Raw genomic sequence first — 19,975 nt, forward strand, 5'->3', positions numbered from 1 at the left:
GAGGGAAGTGCTGTCCGATAGCGAAGAGGATCCCAGGTACTTTTCCTCAGATGAGTCCTGTGGGATCGCTTCTGAGCCCTCCCCTCTGCCTGATAGAAGACTCTTTCCACCTGAGAGCCTCTCATTCACCTCTTTTGTACGGCAAATGGCTGAGGCCATTCCATTCCCAATAGAAGTGGAGGATGAGCCTAAGGCCAAGATTCTCGAGGTCCTGGACTACACCTCCCCCTCCTAAGGAAGCGGTGACGGCTTCTCTCCACGAGGTACTCAAAAGTCCTTGTTAGGAACTTGGAGTCCCATCTGTCTGTCCCTGTGGTCCCCAAGAAAATTGACAGCCAGTATCGGATCCACAGGGAAAACTGGGTTGATGAGGTCTGTTTCCCCACAACTCTATGGTGGTGGATGCTGGTCTCTAAAAAGCCAGGAGTACTAGGGACTATGCCTTGGCTCCCCCAGGCAGAGAAGCTAGAACCCTGGACTCTTTTGGGAGGAAAATGTATCAGGCCTCTGCTCATTGCCTGTATTCAGTCATACCAGCTCTTCACGAGCGTCTACTTGTGGAACTCGGTGAGGCAGCTGTCAGACTTCGTTGACGCGCTCCCTCCAGAGCAGGCCAAGCCGTTTCGCCAGTTGGTCAAACAGCAGAAGGCGTGTCGCAAGTTCTTGGCCAGGGCACTTACAACACTTTTGAGGTGGCATCCAGAGATTCTTGCTGTGTGTTTCTGACCTGGACCATTCTGTCCAGCAGAGGATGGTGGATGCCCCTTGCCGTGGAGATAGTCTTTTTGGAGAGAAGGTAGAGGAGGTACCAAGTTAAGAAGCACACTAATGCTATGTATTTTCTCTCTCGCCGGGCGTCTTTTGCTACTGCCTCCTCATCCAGGAGGTATTTTGGTAAGTCGCGGAGTGCCAGCCTGCTCAGCCCCAGCACGCTCGTTCTCATCAACAGCATGTGCCCAAGACCCGAGCTGCTCCCCAGCAAAATCAAGGGATGAGCATTTGACTGGCTCCAGCAGAGTATACCAAACGTAATTCTGGGTATTCAATAAGAAGTGGTTTCAAATTACAAAATTGGTAAATATAACAGTAACCTTCATGAAAATTTTAAAGTAAAAAATTTTTTTATCTCATTACTCATATTGTATACATAATTATTTTTTATGCAGAATCCAATAAAGTATATAAATTTATATACTTCATTGGATTCTGCATAAAAAATAATTATGTATACAATATGAGTAATGAGAGAAAAAATTTTTTTACTTTAAAATTTCCAGCAGAGTATAGCCACAATCAGTGTCTGTCCCGGACGACTTTGCCAGTTGAGGGTGAGGTTGATGTTTTTTCACCAAAGGTGGGCTCTCATAACCTCCGACTGGTGGGCTCTTCAAATAGTCCGGCTCAGGTACACCCTCAATTTGCTTTCCAGACCTCCAGTTGTCTTCCGAGAACCCATTCTTTCAAATCTCAGCACAAGTAGTTACTTGCAGGGGAACGCTCCACCTTTCTCAAGGCCCATACGGTCGAACCCATTCCGCCAGGGGAAGAAGGGCAGGGATTCTATTCCAGGTACTTTCTTGTGCAGAAAAAACAGGGGGGATGCGTCCCATCCTAGACCTAAGGGCCCTGAACAAATTTCTAGTTCGTGAAAAGTTCAGGATGGTTTCCCTTGGCACCTTTCTTCCCATGATTCAGGGAAATGATTGGCTGTGCCCTCTGGACTTGAAGGATGCATACACTTACATCCCGATACTTCCAGCCCACCGGAAGTATCTTTGGTTTCAGCTGGGAACACATCACTTTCAGTACCGCGTGTTGCCATTTGACTTCGCGTCAGCTCCCAGGGTCTTTACCAAGTGTCTAGGAGTAGTCGCAGCATCGCTGAGCAGACTGAGAGTTCATGTATTCTCTTATCTCGACGATTTGCTGGTGAAGAGCACCTCTGAGGACGGTGCTCGGGAGTCCATGTGAGTGACTGTTCGGGTGCTGGAACTACTAGGGTTCGTTATCAGTTACCCAAAGTCCCATCTCCATCTAGTTCAACAATTGGAGTTTATAGGAGCCCTGCTTGATACGAAGAATGTCTGAGCCTACCTTCTGGAGGCGTGTGCGGACAATCTTCTTTCGCTGGCGTCCAAGATTTGGACATTGCAGCAGGTCACAGCTTGGCAGCTGTTGAGATTGTTGGGCCACATTGCTTACACAGTGTATGTTACACCCATGGCACGCCTGCACTTTTGATCTGCTCAATGGACCCTGGATTCTCAGTGGTATCAAGCCATGGGGAGTCTAGAAGATGTCATCCAAGTGTCCCCGGAGCTTGTGTGCTCTCTTCAGTGGTGGACAATTCGATTCAATTTGACCTTGGGACTTCCATTTCAAATTCCTCAGCTGCAAAAAGTGCTGACGACGGATTCATCTCTCCTAGGTTGGGGAGCTCATGTAGATGGGCTTCACACTCGAGGAGCTTGGTCCCTCTAGGAAACGAATCTTCAGATCAATCTCCTGGAACTCCGTGTGATCTGGAACGCTCTAAAGGCTTTCAGAGATCAACTGTCTCATCAAATTATTCTAATTCAAACAGACAATCAGGTTGCAATGTATTACACCAACAAGCAGGGGGGCACCAGATCTCGCCCTCTGTGTCAGGAGGCCATCCAGATGTGGCATTGGGCTCGCCAACACGGCATGTTTCTCCAAGCCACTTATCTGGCAGGCATAAACAGCCTGGCCGACAGACTAAGCAGGGTAATGCAACCACATGAGTGGTCTTTAAATATGGGCATAGCTCGAAAGATCTTGCGCGCATGGGGCACCCCCTCGCTGGAATTTTTTCCCACTCAGGAAAACTGCAAGGTCACTCAGTTCTGTTCCAGGCTTCAGACCCACGACAGACTAGCGTCAGATGCCTTCCTTCTTCACTGGGGATCAGGCCTTCTGTATGCATATCCTCTAATACCTCGAGTGGGAAAGACTTTGTTGAAACTCAGGCAAGACCACGGAACTATGATTCTAATCACGCCATACTGGCCGTGACAGATATGGTTTCCTCTTCTTCTGGAATTGTCCTCCGAAGAACCGTGGAGATTAGAGTGTTTTCCGACCCTCAACACAGAATGAGGGGTCGCTTCTACATCCCAATCTCCAGTCTCTGGCTCTCATGGCTTGGATGTTGAGAGCCCAGAATTTGCTTCCTTGGGTCTTTCGGAGGGTGTCTCCTGAGTCTTGCTGGCTGCCAGGAAAGATTACTAAGATGTGTTATTCTTTTAAATGTAGGAGGTTTGCCGTCTGGTGTGACAGCGAGGCCGTAGATCCCCTTTCTTGTCTTACACAGACCCTGCTTGAATACCTTCTACACTTGTCAGAGTCTGATCTCAAGACTACTACTACTACTTAACATTTCTAAAGCGCTACTAGGGTTACGCAGCGCTGTACAATTTTAACATGGAAGGACAGTCCCTGCTCAAGGAGCTTACAATCTAAAAGACAAGTGTACAATCTAAAAGACAGGTGTACAATCTAAAAGACAGGTGTAAATCTAGAGACAAGTGTACAATCTAAAAGACAAGTGTAGAGTCGATCTGATAGGGCATACTATATTTCTCGAAAGGTTAGGTGCCGAAAGCAGCATTGAAGAGGTGAGTTTTAAGCAGAGATTTGAAGATGGGTAGGGAGGGGGCTTGGTGTAGGGGTTGTGGAAGATTGTTCCAGGCGTAGGGTGAGGCAAGGCAGAATGAGCGGAGTCTGGAGTTGGCAGTGGTGGAGAAGGGTACTGAAAGGAGGGATTTGTCCTGTGAGCGGAGGTTACGGGCGGGAACATAGGGGAAGATGAGGGTAGTGAGGAGCCGCAGACCGGGTGCATTTGTAGGTAAGGAGGAGAAGCTTGAATTGTATGCGGTAACTGATCGGAAGCCAGTGAAGTGACTTGAGGAGAGGGGTGATATGAGTATATTGGTTCTGGCAGAATATAAGACGTGCAGCAGCGTTCTGAACGGATTGAAGGGGGGATAGGTGGCTAAGTGGGAGGCCGGTGAGGAATAAGTTGCACTAGTGAAGGCGAGAGGTAATGAGAGCGTGGACGAGAGTTCGTGTGGTGTGCTCAGAAAGGAAAGGGCGAATTTTGCTGATGTTGAAGAGGAAGAAGCGACAGGTTTTGGCAGTCTGTTGGATATGCACAGAGAAGGAGAGGGAGGAGTTGAAGATGACTCTAAGGTTGCGGGCAGATGGGACGGGGAGGATGAGGGTGTTATCAACTGAGATAGAGAGTGGAGGAAGAGGAGAAGTGGGTTTAGGTGGAAAGACGAGGAGCTCGGTTTTGGACATGTTCAGCTTCAGGTGGCGGTTGGACATCCATGCTCCGTAAGGGTTCACCTTAGTGCAATTAGTACTTAGCCTCAATGTGTGGAAGGTAAGCCTATCTCTGGACAGCCTCTAGTTGTTCGCTTCATGAGAGGTTTGCTGTCAAAGCCCCCTGTCAAACCTCCACTAGTGTCATGGGATCTCAAAGTTCTCACCCAGCTGATGAAATCTCCTTTTGAGCCGCTGAAGTACTTGACCTGGAAGGTCGTTTTCTTAATGGCTGTTACTTCAGCTCATAGGGTCGGTGAGGTTCAAATCTTAGTAGTGGATGCACCTTATACTAAATTTCATCACAGCAGAGTAGGCCTTCCCACGCACCCCAAGTTCCTGCTAAAGGTGGTGTCAGAGTTCTGTCTGAACCAGTCGATTGTCTTGCCAACATTCTTTCCCTGACCTCATGCCCATCCTGGCGAAAGGAGCTTGCACTCCTTGGACTGCAAGAGAGCGTTGGCCTTTTACATGGAGCGGATGAAGCCCCACGGACAGTCTGCCCAGTTGTTTGTTTCTTTTGATCCCAATAGGATGGGGGTTGCCATCGGAAAACACACCATATCCAATTGGCTAGCAGATTGCATCTCCTTCGCTTATACCCAGGCTGGGCTGACTTTGGAAGGTCTTGTCACGGCTCATAATACTTAAGGACGCAAATGTGGAATGCATTACCAAAGCCTTAAAATAACGCATGCCCATCAAGACTTTAAACGAACTTTAAAGACATACCTGTTTCGCAAGGCCTACCTTATTGATTCTACTTAATTACCTCAACCCTATTCTGCATCTTCATATACATTGTAATGAGTATTTATTTTTAAACACCTTGTCTCTTATTGTATCCATTTACCCCTACCTTACCTGACCCTTTTAATTATTGTATTTGTTTAAAAACTACCTTACTAGACATCCACCATTATGATACTTTGTAAGCCACATTGAGCCTTCTAATATGTGGGAAAATGCGGGATACAAATGTTATAAATAAATATTGTTAGAGCCATGGCTGCGTTGGTAGCCCGCTTGAAGTCAGCCTCTATTGAAGAGATTTGCAAAGCTGTGATGTGGTCTTCAGTCCACACATTCACATCTCGCTACTGCCTTGAGGAAGATACCTGATGTGATAGTCGGTTTGGGCAGTCAGTGTTGCAGAATCTGTTTGGGGTCTAGAATCCAACTGCACCCTCCAAGGCCCATTTTGTTCTCTTCCAGGCTGCACCCTCATCTAGTTGTATATAGTTTCAGATTGATCTGTGTTGCTGTTGTGAAGCCCAATTGACCAATGTTTGTTGCTTTAGGAGAGCCTGGATGCTAGGGATTCTCCACTTGTGAGAATGATAAGCCTGCTTGTCCTCGGAGAAAATGAAGCAGGTATTCTCAGAGGACAGCAGGCTTCACATTCTTGCAATCCCGCCTACCTCCCCTTGGAGTTGGTTTTCTTCATATTTCATATTTTGCTTTGTATTAAACTGAAAGGCACAGTTGCGCTGCGGGCGGGAAGGCAGTTGCGCATGCATATTGGAGCGCTGCTTGTGCTCCAGAAAGCTCTCATTAATCTCTCTGGTACTTTGCCGGCCCGCACTTGTGAGACTATGAAGCCTGCTGTCTACCCACTTGTGAGAATGTGAAGCCTGCTTTCCTCGGAGAATACCTGCTACAGGTATTTCGCTCTATCTGCAAAATATCCTGGGGGTAGTATTCAGCCAGTGGCAGTCAGCATGTTAAAAACAAAACGCTAATCTTTGGAGGCTGAATTAAGTCCCAGTAGTCAGTGCTGGCACCTGTGTCAGCACAGGCACTGAATATCTGGGCTCTGTGTGGGCTCTGGCTGTGCCAAGTAGGTTTGACAGGAGTCAGCATGACATCAAAAAGCTGAAGCCATCTCCCCTGGGCTGCTGCCATATTGGTGTACTTCAACAAACTATCGTCTAACAGTTACTGAAAAGAAAAATCCAAATACCTGATTCCGCAAACATGAAGAAAAAGTACAAAAAAGAGAAAACATCTTTAACTTTTTAGACGAGATGTTGCGTGGCACCTCATCTGATTTAAGCTTGTCTCCCCCGGACGCTCGATTTATAGCAGAAATGCTGAAAGTTTTTTTAATGCTGTTTTATTGATTTTAAATTTTATTTCATGATATATATGTACATATGGGAAGCTTTCAAATAAATAAAAAAGGTGTCAAAGTAAAAAAAAAAAAAACACATAAGTAGTCAAGAACTTTTGATTGTTTTTATGTAGAAATATTTTTATTGTCATCATAAGCAAAAATAAGGGAAATAAAGCATAGAATGGAAATCCACAATACAGCATTGCAAATAAAGCAAGCTTGAGAGCACTGGCAAACATATATTGAATATGAACCTTCTCCCTTCACAGACTCCTCAATTCCTTCAGTCCAGATAGTGGGCTAGATAGGTTCATGCCGTTTCCTGTTATTAAGCTTCCTTGGGCTGTGCCCAGATTATAGTTGGCCAGGTGTAATATTCAGCCCACTGCCTGAGTAGCTTACCAGGTAATGAGCTGAATATCAAGTTAGCCCCTTTCAAACACCCACACTCACATGATCTTACCTCCCTCCCTGACCCCCTTCTAACTGCCTTGTAGGCTTCCTGGGCAGTGTTGTATAGCAACTAAGTAAATGTAACTAGTTATTGTACTTAAGTAAAGTTTTTTTTTGTCACTTTTACTTGTAAAGAAATACCAGAAACATTTGTTACTTTTATTTTTGCTGAAGAAGTAATTTCACCAATTTCTACTACTTTTAATCGGTTACATCTGGTGCTTGCAGTTAAAAGTAAAAAGTAAAAGCACAGGTGGGATGTAAATGACAGTTCCTCCGCAAACCAAATGAATCAGCAAAGCCTGGAGCAAGTTTTTGCTTTTGCAAACCTTATCACAAAACAGTGGATCATCTCATCTTAAATTTTACTGTTTAGTGAATATAGCCTATGAGAACATTGGAGTTGCCTTTGTTTGTTGACTTGGTTACTGGTCTCCAGCAAAACAGAACAGTGATGAGTTGGGTCACTTTGATGCAGAGATAAAGTTGAAGCTGGTTGCAGTTTTTGGTGAGCAGACATTGTGTCTACTACAACACACTGCTGGTCATCCCATGGAAAATATTACAATGAGGTGACTGTCCACTGGATTGATAGCCTTTAGAAAGGAAGACTGCTTCTAGTTTAGATGGTAATGACAATGATGATGATAAAGTATTCTTTGCTATACAGAAATCTACTGTTCCAGACAAAGATTCCCTTGATCAATATCTGCAGACCCAGTCAGTCAGTAATATTGCTGCCTGGATTGATTTGATGGAACTTTCTTTTTTTATCAGACTGAAGAATGCATTTTAGCTCTGCTGGATTAATGACTCGCAAGCGCCCTCACATGAGTGACAGTCATTTTCAAAATTTAGTTTTACTAACAGCAAAGTGGATTAACAGAGCAGTAAAGTTGTTGGGATAAAAATGTTAACAATAGTTGTATTCATTGTAGCTGTGGTACTTTTACTTTTTATTAAAAAGTATTATATTAGGCAACAACTTTTTTTACCTTCACTTAAGTAAACTTTTTTAATGCTTTCTTTACTCTTAAGTATTAAAATATACGTTTATTTTTACTTAATTACTTTGACCTAATACTTTAAACACTGGTGGTCTAGTGGGTAGTTGGGGCAGGAGCAATCCCCACCTGCTGCTGTCTATGCTGGCTTTGTATTGCAAATTATTGCTTTGACCTCTAATAGCCATCTTGCAGCTCTGCCACTAGAGGTCACAGCGGCCATTTTGAATTCAGAACTAGCATGTGCAAGAGCAGATGGAGATCACCCCAACTATCCACTAGACCACCAGGGTACCCTAAAGTAAGCCAAGGGGTCCTACAAGGGACGAGGAGCCAGGAGGGAGGGAAAGATATTCTGTTGCCAGAGGGGGAGCTTTAGGGGGGGGGGGGGGGGGGTCGATGGCATGATTGGCCAAATATAGAAACTTATATTTAGCCTGCTACCTGGTTTGCAAACCAGGTAGGACAAAACCTGGTTAGCTAACTGAGTAACAGGCTTGATATTGCTGTTACCAGCTCTGCCCTGTTACTAACTGGATAATACTTAAGCTTTCAGACAATATTCAGCGGCACTACCCTCTCCTGCCCAATTAAACCTTTGAATATTGAGCCCCCAGTTTTCTGTTTGACCAGTAGGCCTGTTAGAATGCTACACTGCTGAAACTCACATACTGACTAGAGGTTTTGCTATTTATTCTTCCTTGCTGGGATAATTTTCTTATTGTTTTTCAGGGTAGCACACAGCCATTGCTGTCTCATGTTGCACTAGCAGTTGCTAGTAAACTTACATCAGCGCTTTTTAATGCTGCCAGGTAAAGCACTGTAAAATTATTCTATGTTTTCAAAGCGTTACTGGGAAGTCAGTATCAAGAATTTGCACTTTAATTCATATCAGCTTTATTTAATGTCTAGCAAGTGTTCAGTCAGCTCTGTCTCATAGATGTCTAACTTTCGAACAGTGATACTCAAACTGATCTTCGTAGGCCCACCCCACCCCCAGCCAAGCAGGTATTACTAATGAATAATCATGAGATATTTGCATACTGGGAAGCAGTACATGTAAATTTATTTGGGTACGTCATGCCTATTCATTAAAGATTTACATAATAATACTTTTCATATATGTATAACAGAACTTTATTTTGTTATAATTATAGCCAAGAGTGCCATCAGGCTATTCTTATACATATGTAATATTCAACCATATCCAACTTAGTATGGGGATCTTCAGATACTAATGCAGCTCACACCATAGGAACTCAACGTTCCTTATTCTAAAAAGAAAAAAGTGGTTGTGGCGCAAATCGTCATAGGATCACCCATTGTATTTTTTTTTGATTATGTCAATTTTAAACATCTTCAATGTCATTTTTCCAAAATGTGAGTAGTAAGTAGCAGCAACTTTTAGCAACAGGAGAACCTCTGCCGACTTGGGCCAGGTTTCGACAAACTTCCTCAGGGAAGAGGCTGTAGCTACGCAGTAATCATGCTCCTGCAGAAGAAAAAAATGGCCATATTTGTAGGATTGGTTTGAAATCCACCATTAATTTTGATAATGTTTGTAGTAGCATGTATGTTAATATAGATTAGAGACTGAAAATGTATTATTTAAATACAGATTTAAGATGTGGAATTTCCTAATGCTTCCTTGATGCTACTTAAAAAAAGCAAGTGATTAAATGTTTGCAAATGCAACTTTATAGGTACTTAAAGTGCTTATTAAAGAATATGAATACAAGTTCATAATGCCAGAACAGGGATGGACTAACGGGGATCTTGGACCCTGGGCATTAAGAGGATCCTGGGCTGCTCCCGCCCCTGGCTCCCATATCCCTTCTCCTCTGCCCCTGGGTCCCACATCTTCCCCCCACCCCCGATCCAGCACCTTTTTCCCTCTCCTTGTCATTTTTTTAATTTCTCCCCCCCCCCCCCACTCCGCAGCACCACCATTTCTGCCCCTCCCTCTGTTCCCCAGGTCCAACATTTCCCCCTCTCTCCTCTCTGTCCCTGGATCTGGCTGTCTCCCCTTGCGTTTACCTCAAAAGTCCCTTTCTCCGTAAAGGACCCTGGTTGTCTGCCACTGTCCAGAACCTCTCTGCCACAGCCCATCCTTGTAGAAGCAGGAAGTTACATCAGAAAGGGGCAGGCTGCGGAAGAGAGGTTCCGGTCAGCGACAGACAGCCAAGGCCCTGTAAGGAGAAAGGGCCTTTTCAGGTAAACAGGAAGGGGGGTTTAGAGCGGAGGACTGCCGGACCCATGGACTGAGGGAAGAGAGATGTCTGATATGTGGGGAGGAGGTACTGGGTTCTCCAACTGCACTGGGCCCTTAGGCACTGCCTGGTTGCCTGAACGGTCAGTCTGCCCCTGTGCCGGCAACGTGTGCTTAAATGGAACTGCATATGCCAAGATTTGATGTCCTGTGATTTTTGAAAACTCACTCTTCTTTTTTTTTTTATTTTTTTTATTTTAACATAAGATGCATAGTTTTAGAATGAGAGCACAATAGCACTCTTTGAAAATGTAGTTTAAAAAAAACTTATTACATTTATCATTTTAAGAATGACTAAGAATTTCATAATTGTTTTGTGGTTTTAGCGGCTGGCTTGGCTGGAAAAGTAAGCATGAAGAAGAACCTGTTCAAAAGCAGAAACCAAAAGTGGAACCAGCTACTCCTCTTGCAGTGAGGTAAACTTAGCACCTGATTCAGTGGTTACTTTTTAATGTTCTGCACCAGGATTGCCACTGTCCAGTCAGTTTAACGTCATGTGCATAAAAGCTAGAAAGAATAAAAACAGTTTTCATGTTCTCATGGTAGTATTCATTCAAATCTGACTTGAGATAAAAGCGAGTTAAGGAACATCGACCTGTTTTGTAACAGACTTTTATCTTTTTAGAATCTTAATTTTTTTTTCACATACACCCAGTTTTCATGTTCTCATGGTAGTATTCATTCAAATCTGACTTGAGATAAAAGCGAGTTAAGGAACATCGACCTGTTTTGTAACAGACTTTTATCTTTTTAGAATCTTAATTTTTTTTTCACATACACCCAGGAATGCCCTAGTGATCAGGGCCGTGGGGTGAGGACCAAGAAAACCAGGGTTCACATTCCGCTTCTTTCATTACCATTTCATATTTTCAAAGCACAGACTTACAAAGTTCCATAGGTTTGAAAATACACCTCTTTGTCTCTCACTGCCTCAGGTATGCACTCAGATTGTAAACTTTTTGGGGTATGAGCATACCATACCTGAATTCTGCTATTGCTTATTAGCTACCTTATGTGTCATTTGACTAAAATATCCCAAAATTGTTATTGTTAATGGCAGGGTTGTGGAGTCTGAATAAGAAGCAGTGGAATCGGTGAAAATGCACCGACTTCAACTCCAGATTCAAAATAAAAACTTACAACATTAAAATATAAAACATACATTTATAATTTAAAAAGATGGCCACACAGATATTTAATTTGTATATTCGGTATTGTTTGATTGTTTTTTTTCTTGTTTGTTCCCATTTTATGTATAGGTTATGACTTTTTTGGGGGCACTTTGATTAATAAACATGTTCTGTACATCTTGTTGGCCTGCTTTGCTTTGTTTGTGGATTGAGTATATGCAGATCGCTGCCTCTTTGTGATTCGACTTATTTTATTAAGTACACACATTATATTACATTACCATTACACTTTGCATTTGTATATTGCGAATACTTCACGAACATGATTCACTGGGATTTACATAAGAAATGGAACAGTCATCCAGAATTACATCATCATTAATATTACAACATATGTAAAATTAAAAAAAACATAATATTTAAGACGTAAACCCTATTTTAGTTGTTCATTACATATTTTTGAAAAAGATATGTTTTCAAGGACCTCCTAAACAGTCTACAGTTGGCTATTGATGTAATATGAGATGGTAAAATTTTCCAATTTTCTTTACAGCTTGAAAAGCAAACGTTGCATTAAACAATCTTCTGTATTTTTCCCCACTAGGATTGGGAAAATTAAATAGAAATCTATTTCTTAATGCATAAACTTGCTTTGCTCTAAAAAATTGAAATAAAGGATACATGTAGCAAGGTGGATCTCCACACAAAATACAATAAAATTTAAAAATTATCCTTGCGTCTATTGGAAGCCAATATAATTTAATCAGAAATGGAGTAATTCTGTCACCTTTTGTCTTCTGTGCAGATTGTTTAAAAATACATGTACTACTTTTGGCACGTTTGCTTGTCCATGAATATATATACCTATGCAATTTTATAATAGCAATATTACCCCTTTAATTTTTGCTTTGTATTGCAGCTTTATTACTCAAATGGCTATGATAGGAATGTGACAAATATGAAGATATGTTGTCAAGATGAACTTCTGAGTGTAATTAGATGAGAGGCAGAAGTCATCGTATATGTTAACTTTGCATAATAATTAAGCATAGGTTCTACACATTAGCATTAAAAAGAAAATTCTGCTCAGAATACTCTTTCCTCACTTTACCTAGCCACATTCCTCTGACTGACTTGTTTTAATATTTTTCAGTAATTACATTTATACATTTATTGTAGCATTGGCTGCACATACTGTAGCAGGATTTGCTTATCCACTCATATCCTGGCTGAGATAGCATTCAAACGCCTTTCTTACTTCACATGCAACTTTTCTTTGTTAGTCTCCTTATTTTCTAACTCATGTTACTCTATCTGTCTATATATTTTACCTTTTGTTGACATTGTAAGTTGCATACTATGCTATACTGCAGTATGTACTGTTTGAATATTTTTACTACTGTAATTATCTATTGCTTACGTTCAACTTATTTTCCAAGGACAAGCAGGTCATATCATTCTCACAATTGGTTGATGTTATTCAATGGAGCCCGATGCGGATTCTGCCCAGTATACTGTCTCTTTAAGAGGCCTTTCAGCAGAATTCTACCACACATGCATGGGTGCCTTCCTGCCCGATGTGCGAGCACAGGACCAGCAGTCTTCAGTTTTCCATGAAGCAGAGAAGCTGCATTTGTGTCTCCTTCTCAGTGTGTCAGACTTCTATTTTTTTTTCTGATGTCTTCCCTGTGGGTATTTTTCCATTTTTCTCATTGCTTTTTTTGAGTTTTTTTTTAACCTTTTAGGGCTAGATTCTATATATGGTGCCTGAAAAATCTGTGTAGAAAGAAATACACCTAGGTGTACTTTCTAAAGTACGCTTACATTTTATAGAATAGGTTTAACTTTTTGCATGGTATTTAGAATATGCTGAGCTCCTCTCCGTGCAACTAAATTCAGTTGTGGCCATTTATGTCATGTTTTACTTGGCGTAAATCCTGATGCCTAAATTAGGTGCACAGCAGGTGTATTCTATAACAACGAGCAAAGATTTTAGAAATGCCCACGCACCACCTATGGCCACGCCCCCTTTTCAACTATGTGACTTAAAATTTACGTTCACCACATTAAAGAATATGCTTAGCGAGTTCTGTGCATAAATCTTAATGCCAATTGGTGCTGATAATTGCTCGTTAATATCCAATTGACAGCTCTGATTAGTTAGTTGGGGCGTCCCTGCTGCGGGGTGACTAGAAGGAAAGGGATCTTGAATTCTCTACAGGAAGAATTGTGAGCAATAAGTGACGGAACCGGCGCAGGATGGAGGTAGTCTAGACCTCATACTTACAAATAAGGACATTTGTTTCTGATGTTACGGTGGGAGATCACTTGGCATCTAGTGATTACTGAATGGTATGGTTCAATATTAAGACAAAGTGGGAGAGGGCTTGAGATTGAAGGTCCTAGATTTCAAAAGAACTAACTAACTCTCAAGGAAGAGTTGGTTGGATGGGACCAGCTGAAGGAAGTAGAACAGCAGTGAGCGAAACTGAAAGGAACTATTTTAAATATGACTAACATTTATGTTAAAAAATTACATAAGAGTAAGTGGAAAAGAAGGCTGCTCTGGTTCTCGAATGCAGTAACTGAAAGGGAAATGGGACTTGATATACCGCCTTTCTGTGGTTTTTGCAACTACATTAAAAGCGGTTTACATAGTATATTCAGGTACTTATTTTGTACCAGGGGCAATGGAGGGTTAAGTGACTTGCCCAGAGTCACAAGGAGCTGCAGTGGGAATCAAACTCAGTTCCCCAGGCTCAAAGTCCACTGCACTAACCACTAGACCACTCCTCCACTTGTGAAGATTAGCCTTCACAAGTTACAAGAGGACTCAGAAAGAGGAAGACAGGCAAAAATATCTGGAAAAGCTAGCAGAAGCTGGAAAATCTGTCAGGAAAGTAAAGAGACAATGGAAGAAAAGATAGCCAATACAGTAAAATTGGGGGACAAGACATTTTTCACATATATAAGTGACAGGAGGGAGTACGCTACCAGAATCCTCATCCACACTCTCATCACCTCTCGCTTGGACTACTGCAACTTGCTTCTCACAGGTCTTCCACTCAGCCATCTCTCTCTCCTCTTCAATCTGTTCAAAATTCTGCTGCACGTCTAATATTCCGCCAAAGTCACTATGCTCATATCAGCCCTCTCCTGAAGTCACTTCACTGGCTCCCTGTCTGTTTCCGTATTCAATTCAAGCTTCTCTTATTGACCTATAAGTGCATTCACTCTGCAGCCCCTCACTACCTCTCCAACCTCATCTCTCCCTACACTACTTCCCAGGAGCTCTGTTCACTAGGTAAATCTCTCCTAACTGTACCCTTCTCCTCCACCGCTAATTCCAGACTCCGTTCCTTTTATCTTGCCGCACCTTATGCCTGGAATAGACTTCCTGAGCCGCTACGTTAAGCTCCATCTCTGGCCGCCTTCAAATCCGGGCTAAAGGCCCACCTGTTTGATGTTGCCTTTGACTCCTAACTTTTCACTTGTTCTTAACCTTTATCTTGTCTTCCTGTCTTCAATAGTCCCTTATCCCTATGTGTCCTATCTGTCCTACCTTTATCCCTTATTTGTCCTCTCCGTCTGTCCTGAATTAGATTGTAAGCTCTCTTGAGCAGGGACTGTCTCTTCTTCATGTTCAATTGTGAAGCGCTGCGTACGACTGGTAGCGCTATAGAAATGATTTGTTGTAGTAGTAGTACCAAAATATCATTGTGAGACTCAAAGCTGAGGGGGTTAAATAAGTAGAAGCCAGTAAGGATAAAGCTGAGCTGCTTAACAGTTATTTTTGTTCTATCTTCACGGATGAAAGACCGGGAGTAGGACTGCAGAAAACAAATGGTAAGGGGGATAGGTATGTGGTAGACCAGGACTGATTCTTAGAAGACTGTGTTCATGAGGAGCTAGCTAAACTAAAAGTAGACAAGGCGATGGGGCCTGATGGGATACATACAAGGGTACTCAAGGAACTTGGAGGTGTTCTTGCGGCTCTGCTTTCTGACCTCTTCAATACCTCCTTAGAGTCTGGAGTGATCCCAGAGGACTGGAGAAGGGAGGATGTGGTCCTTCTGTACAAGATTGGAAGTAAGGAGGAGATTGGGAATTATAGACCTGTCAGTCTGACCTCTGTGTTGAGTAAACTAATGGAAACACTTCTAAATGGGAGGACCGTGAGCTTTCTCGAATCAAATGGCCTGCAAGACCCTAGACAGCATGGCTTCACTAGAGGCAGGTCACGTCAGATGAATCTGATTGATTTTTTTGACTGTGTGGCCAAACAGTTGGACGTGGGAGGGACGCTAAATGTGATGTACTTGGATTTTAGCAAAACCTTTGACATGGTTCCGCACAGGCGACTGATAAACTGAGTACCCTTGGTATGGGATCTAAAGTGACTGACTGAGTTAAAAACTGGTTAAATGGGAGGAGACAGAGGGTAGTGGTAAATGGAGCTTGCTCTGAGGAAAGGGATGTTATCAGTGTTGTACTGCAGGGATCAGTCTTCAGTCTGGCCCTTTTTAACATCTTTGTGAGTGATATTGTGGAAGGGCTGTTTGGTAAGGTTTGACTTTTTGCAGACGATACCAAACTCTGTAATAGGGTGGACACCCCGGAGGATGTGGATGGCATGAGGAAGGATCTAGCGAAGCTTGAAGAATAGTCTGAAAATTGGCAACTAAGATTTTATTCTAAGAAATATAGGGTTATGCACTTGGGTTACAATAATCCAAGGGAACAGTATAGTATAGGGGGTGAAGTGCTTCTGTGTACGAAAGAAGAGCAGGACTTGGGGCTGATTGTGTCCAAAGACCTTAAGGTGGCCAAGCAGGTAGAAAAGGTGACAGTCAAAACCAGAAGGATGCTTGGGTGCATAAGAAGAAGGATGACCAGCAGGAAAAAAGAGGTGATAGTACCCTTGTATAAGTCTCTGGTGAGGCCCCATTTGGACTGCTGCATGCAATTTTGGAGACCGCACCTATGGAAAGATATAAACAGGATGGTTCAGAGGGTGGCTGAACAGTTTCTATTATAAAACATATAGAGGCAGGCTTAAATACCTAAACATATGTACGCTGGAAGAGAGGCAAGCGAGAAGGGATATGATAGAGATGTTTAAATATCTCAGTGGCGTTAATGTACAGGAGGTGAGCTTTTTCCAAATGAAGGAAAACTCTGGAATGAGAGGACATAGGATGAAGTTAAGAGGAAATAGGCTTAGGGGGAGTCTAAGAAAATACAGTTTCACGGAAAGTGTGGTGAATGCGTGGAATGGCCTCCCGGTGGAGGTTGTGGCGATGAAGACTGTGTCAGAATTTAAGAAAGCATGGGACAGGCACGTGAGATCCTTTAGAAAAAGAAGGAGCTAATGAGGAAGGGCAGACTGGATGGGCCATTTGGTCCTTATCTGCTGTCATGATTCTATGTTTCTAATTAAGTTGCATACATTGTTACTGAATACACTTCGATTTATGTGTGAAAATTAAGGCGCAATGTATATAATCCGGCAGTGTTGGTGTCCTTAGTGCCTTTTTGCCCAGGTTTGTTTTCTTTCTTTTTCAGCTCCAGAGGCCCCCTTAGTCCTCAGCGCCAGCTGAGTTACATCAACCTTTTTTAGGAGTGAGTGACCACCTTCTCCCTCACCATTGAGCCATTTGATTTTGCATCAGCAGTTTTCCCTTCCATGTACCAGAAGGTTGCCAGTGGCTTTAAGCACTGTTCCCAGTGTAATTGGTTAATGTCTGGGACTAATCCCCCATAACTCGTGTCTCCAGTGTTTGGTACCAGACCATGACAATCATTCCTCAGTTCTCTGCCTGCACATGCAAAAGAGGAGCTAGAGAGTTCGTGCGTGAGAATTTTTGGCACTAAGTCCCATTCGTTGACATTGGTTTCAGAAGCATTAGCCCCGATGGCCGCAGTGGCTAACTGTGACGCTGGGAGTGCACTGGCATTGAAGAAGTCTCCCTCTGCTTCAATGTTGGGTGCTATAGTAGTGCCCTGGGACCAATCTGCATCAAAAACACCAAAGAGGTATGAAGATGCAACGTCATTCTCGTCAGTATCTCGGGACCCTAATGCTTGTCGCTGGCCTAAGTCCTAAGAAAAGCAAGCAGGCAAGCATCAGACTGATTCGAAATGTGGTACTGGGAGCTCCAGAGTGTCAGCTTTGAAGGGAACACTTCCTTTCTTTTATGGAGCTGCTGACTTCAACCGCCTTGCAGCCAGGCTTTAATTCCAGTTCAGTACCGACAGGTTCTCAGGCTGTCTCCACATTGGCCCCAGCCCTGCCTTTGCTGGTGCCTACCTTTGACAGCCGGTTCCAGGCCATGTTCAGGGAGGAGCTAGTGGGCTTGCTGCAGCAGTGGAATACTTTGGCATCAAGGGTGCTTGCAGCAGCCTCAGCACAGCTCCAGCCTTCTTTGGAGGCCCAGGCTTTGTTTGTGCAGCAGCCACTGACTCCTTTGCCTCAACGGGTATCCAAGTCCAGACTGTCCCATGCGGTGACCTGTTCAATGTTGGGACAAAAGGTTTCCCCGGGGGGGGGGGGAGGGGGAGGGGAGACACAGATCTGTACCTCTGCACCCTGAGAGGCCTGGATGCTCAGCCTGTAGTCTGAGGCAGGCAAGGGCTCAATTTTTCTCAGGAAGAGTACCTTGAGTCTGATTCTGATCGGTCATGGGAGTCGGAAGTGGAGCCAGACTACATCTTTGAGGAGAGGTCCATTTGTCAGCCACTTGCAAAAAAGGCCTTTTTTTTGGGGTGATAATGGACGGCAAAATAAAAATTGGTGCATTTCCATTTTGGGCCGGAGACCTTACCGCTACCCTTTGACCTAGGGGTAACGTCTCATGCGTTAACTGGGCGGTAATGGTCTATGTGCGTACAATGCTGATTACTGCCAGAAATTTTCTGGTGTACTTAGGGGACACACGTAAAAAAAGAAATTACCTCCCGGGCCACACGATAGCCGGGAGGTAGTTCAAAATTGATGCGAGTAGGCGCCTATGTGGCTTAGTAAAAGGGCATCCAGATGATGATAATGACTAAAAAAAATAAAACTGTAAATAATTATTGCAGTCAGTCTTCTTATAATGCAGAGATGTATTCAACCTCTCTTCTCCTTCAGTAGTAATTAAATCCAAACAGGCGATTGATATCTGAGTATAGTGCATAGCGAATTTAAAATATATTCTGAAGAAATGAGTTTGGACTGAAAACATGTTTACTTATTTAACCATGAAGCATATTTAAAAGGGACTTATGAATACAACAATGAAAGACTTTAGGTGAAACGTCTGCACTAATTCATTAAGTTTCACTTTGGTATTATGGTCCGACAATATAAAAAATAATAAAATATTTTATCTTTCTGATACAATTTAGTTTATATATAGCTGAAGTGGTCTTCGTTGTTTGTATTGAATCTTACACCCCTCACATCCAACAGACATGCATCTTGTTTTATAAAGCCGACTTAGTTTCAGATGCTTATTTTATAAATGCACTTATCACCAGCAGCACCCAAATGCTTTTGTACAAATTTATACATGTTCCAAAGCAGGTGTAACTGTGTGTTTTATAAAATAACTTGTGTACTTCACAGCTCTGCCATAAGTGTGCCCCCCCCCCCCAACCCCGGTGAGGAACACCTACATACAGTATGCTTATAAATACATGCTTTCTTAGACAAATGTATTTAGCGTACAGTTTTCTAAAAGCCCTCTCCATGTGTAAACTATGCTTTTTCTATCTCCCAAATATCTTTTGTACAGTTTCTTAATATTACTGTAGAGTCATTTTGCTTGTAAGGCAGACATGAAGATGGTAAGTTTAAATACTGTAGATTACCTAATAATTTCTTTGTACTGCTAGGTTTGGACTTCCAGATTCCCGGCGTCATGGTGAAAGTATTTGTCTGTCTCCTTGTAACACCCTAGCAGCAGTGACAGATGATTTTGGACGTGTTCTTTTGTTGGATGTTGGCAGAGGGCTTGCAATCCGTATGTGGAAAGGTATGGTCTTAGATGTAGAAGTAGAGAGGCTTTTTAAAAAATATAACAGTGGATACCTCAGGATGAAACAGTGGCCATATACAGATAAGACATCTTTGAAAAATTGATGTGCACTGTATGGAGAATGAAGATCACGGCAAGATTAGTGGCTATGTATGATTTTGTTTTTGCTATAATTTGTCTTGTAACTGCAATCCTTAGGTCAGCACCCTAGCTGCCTTTTCAGAGGTTTTCTGCTATCCTACTTCCCTATGCAACTACATTCCCCTGCGTGCCTTGTTTCCCATTAATATTTAAATTTCCTAAGAATGTCCATAAAGTTGTAGGCAAAATATCCAGCCTTTTTTGATCAGAGGTGAGTGAATTTGAAGTGTACTTCATTTCATTCAAACAAATTATGAATTTAAAGAATTATGTATACAGTGGATGCGCAAATGGGGCTACAATTGAAGGCTTGACAATTAGTGCTACAGCTTGGTTGCTTTTTTTTTTATTTGATTTATTAGCATTTACCCTACATACATAGAATAAACTAGAACAAAATAGTTCACATCATTGAGGAAGCATAACAAGAAATATTTCTAGGAAATCAAACGAATGTCAAAATCCTTCACTAATGGATCCACAAAATTTTAGGT

At 42.6% G+C, this 19,975-nt stretch overlaps 1 protein-coding gene across 2 annotated transcripts in view; it reads left to right on the top strand.

Moving 5' to 3' along the window:
• Positions 1-19,975, top strand: part of RAB3GAP2 (RAB3 GTPase activating non-catalytic protein subunit 2) — a 284,414-nt gene that overhangs the window by 76,495 nt on the left and 187,944 nt on the right. For both annotated transcript variants that reach the window (XM_030196010.1, XM_030196011.1), the window contains exons 11-13: positions 8,653-8,732; positions 10,516-10,605; positions 19,198-19,337. In XM_030196010.1, the coding sequence (XP_030051870.1) occupies positions 8,653-8,732; positions 10,516-10,605; positions 19,198-19,337 (310 nt within the window). The remainder of the gene's footprint in view (positions 1-8,652; positions 8,733-10,515; positions 10,606-19,197; positions 19,338-19,975) is intronic.

Source organism: Microcaecilia unicolor, chromosome 3 (genome assembly GCF_901765095.1).
Source record: "Microcaecilia unicolor chromosome 3, aMicUni1.1, whole genome shotgun sequence".
Taxonomy (NCBI): domain Eukaryota; kingdom Metazoa; phylum Chordata; class Amphibia; order Gymnophiona; family Siphonopidae; genus Microcaecilia; species Microcaecilia unicolor.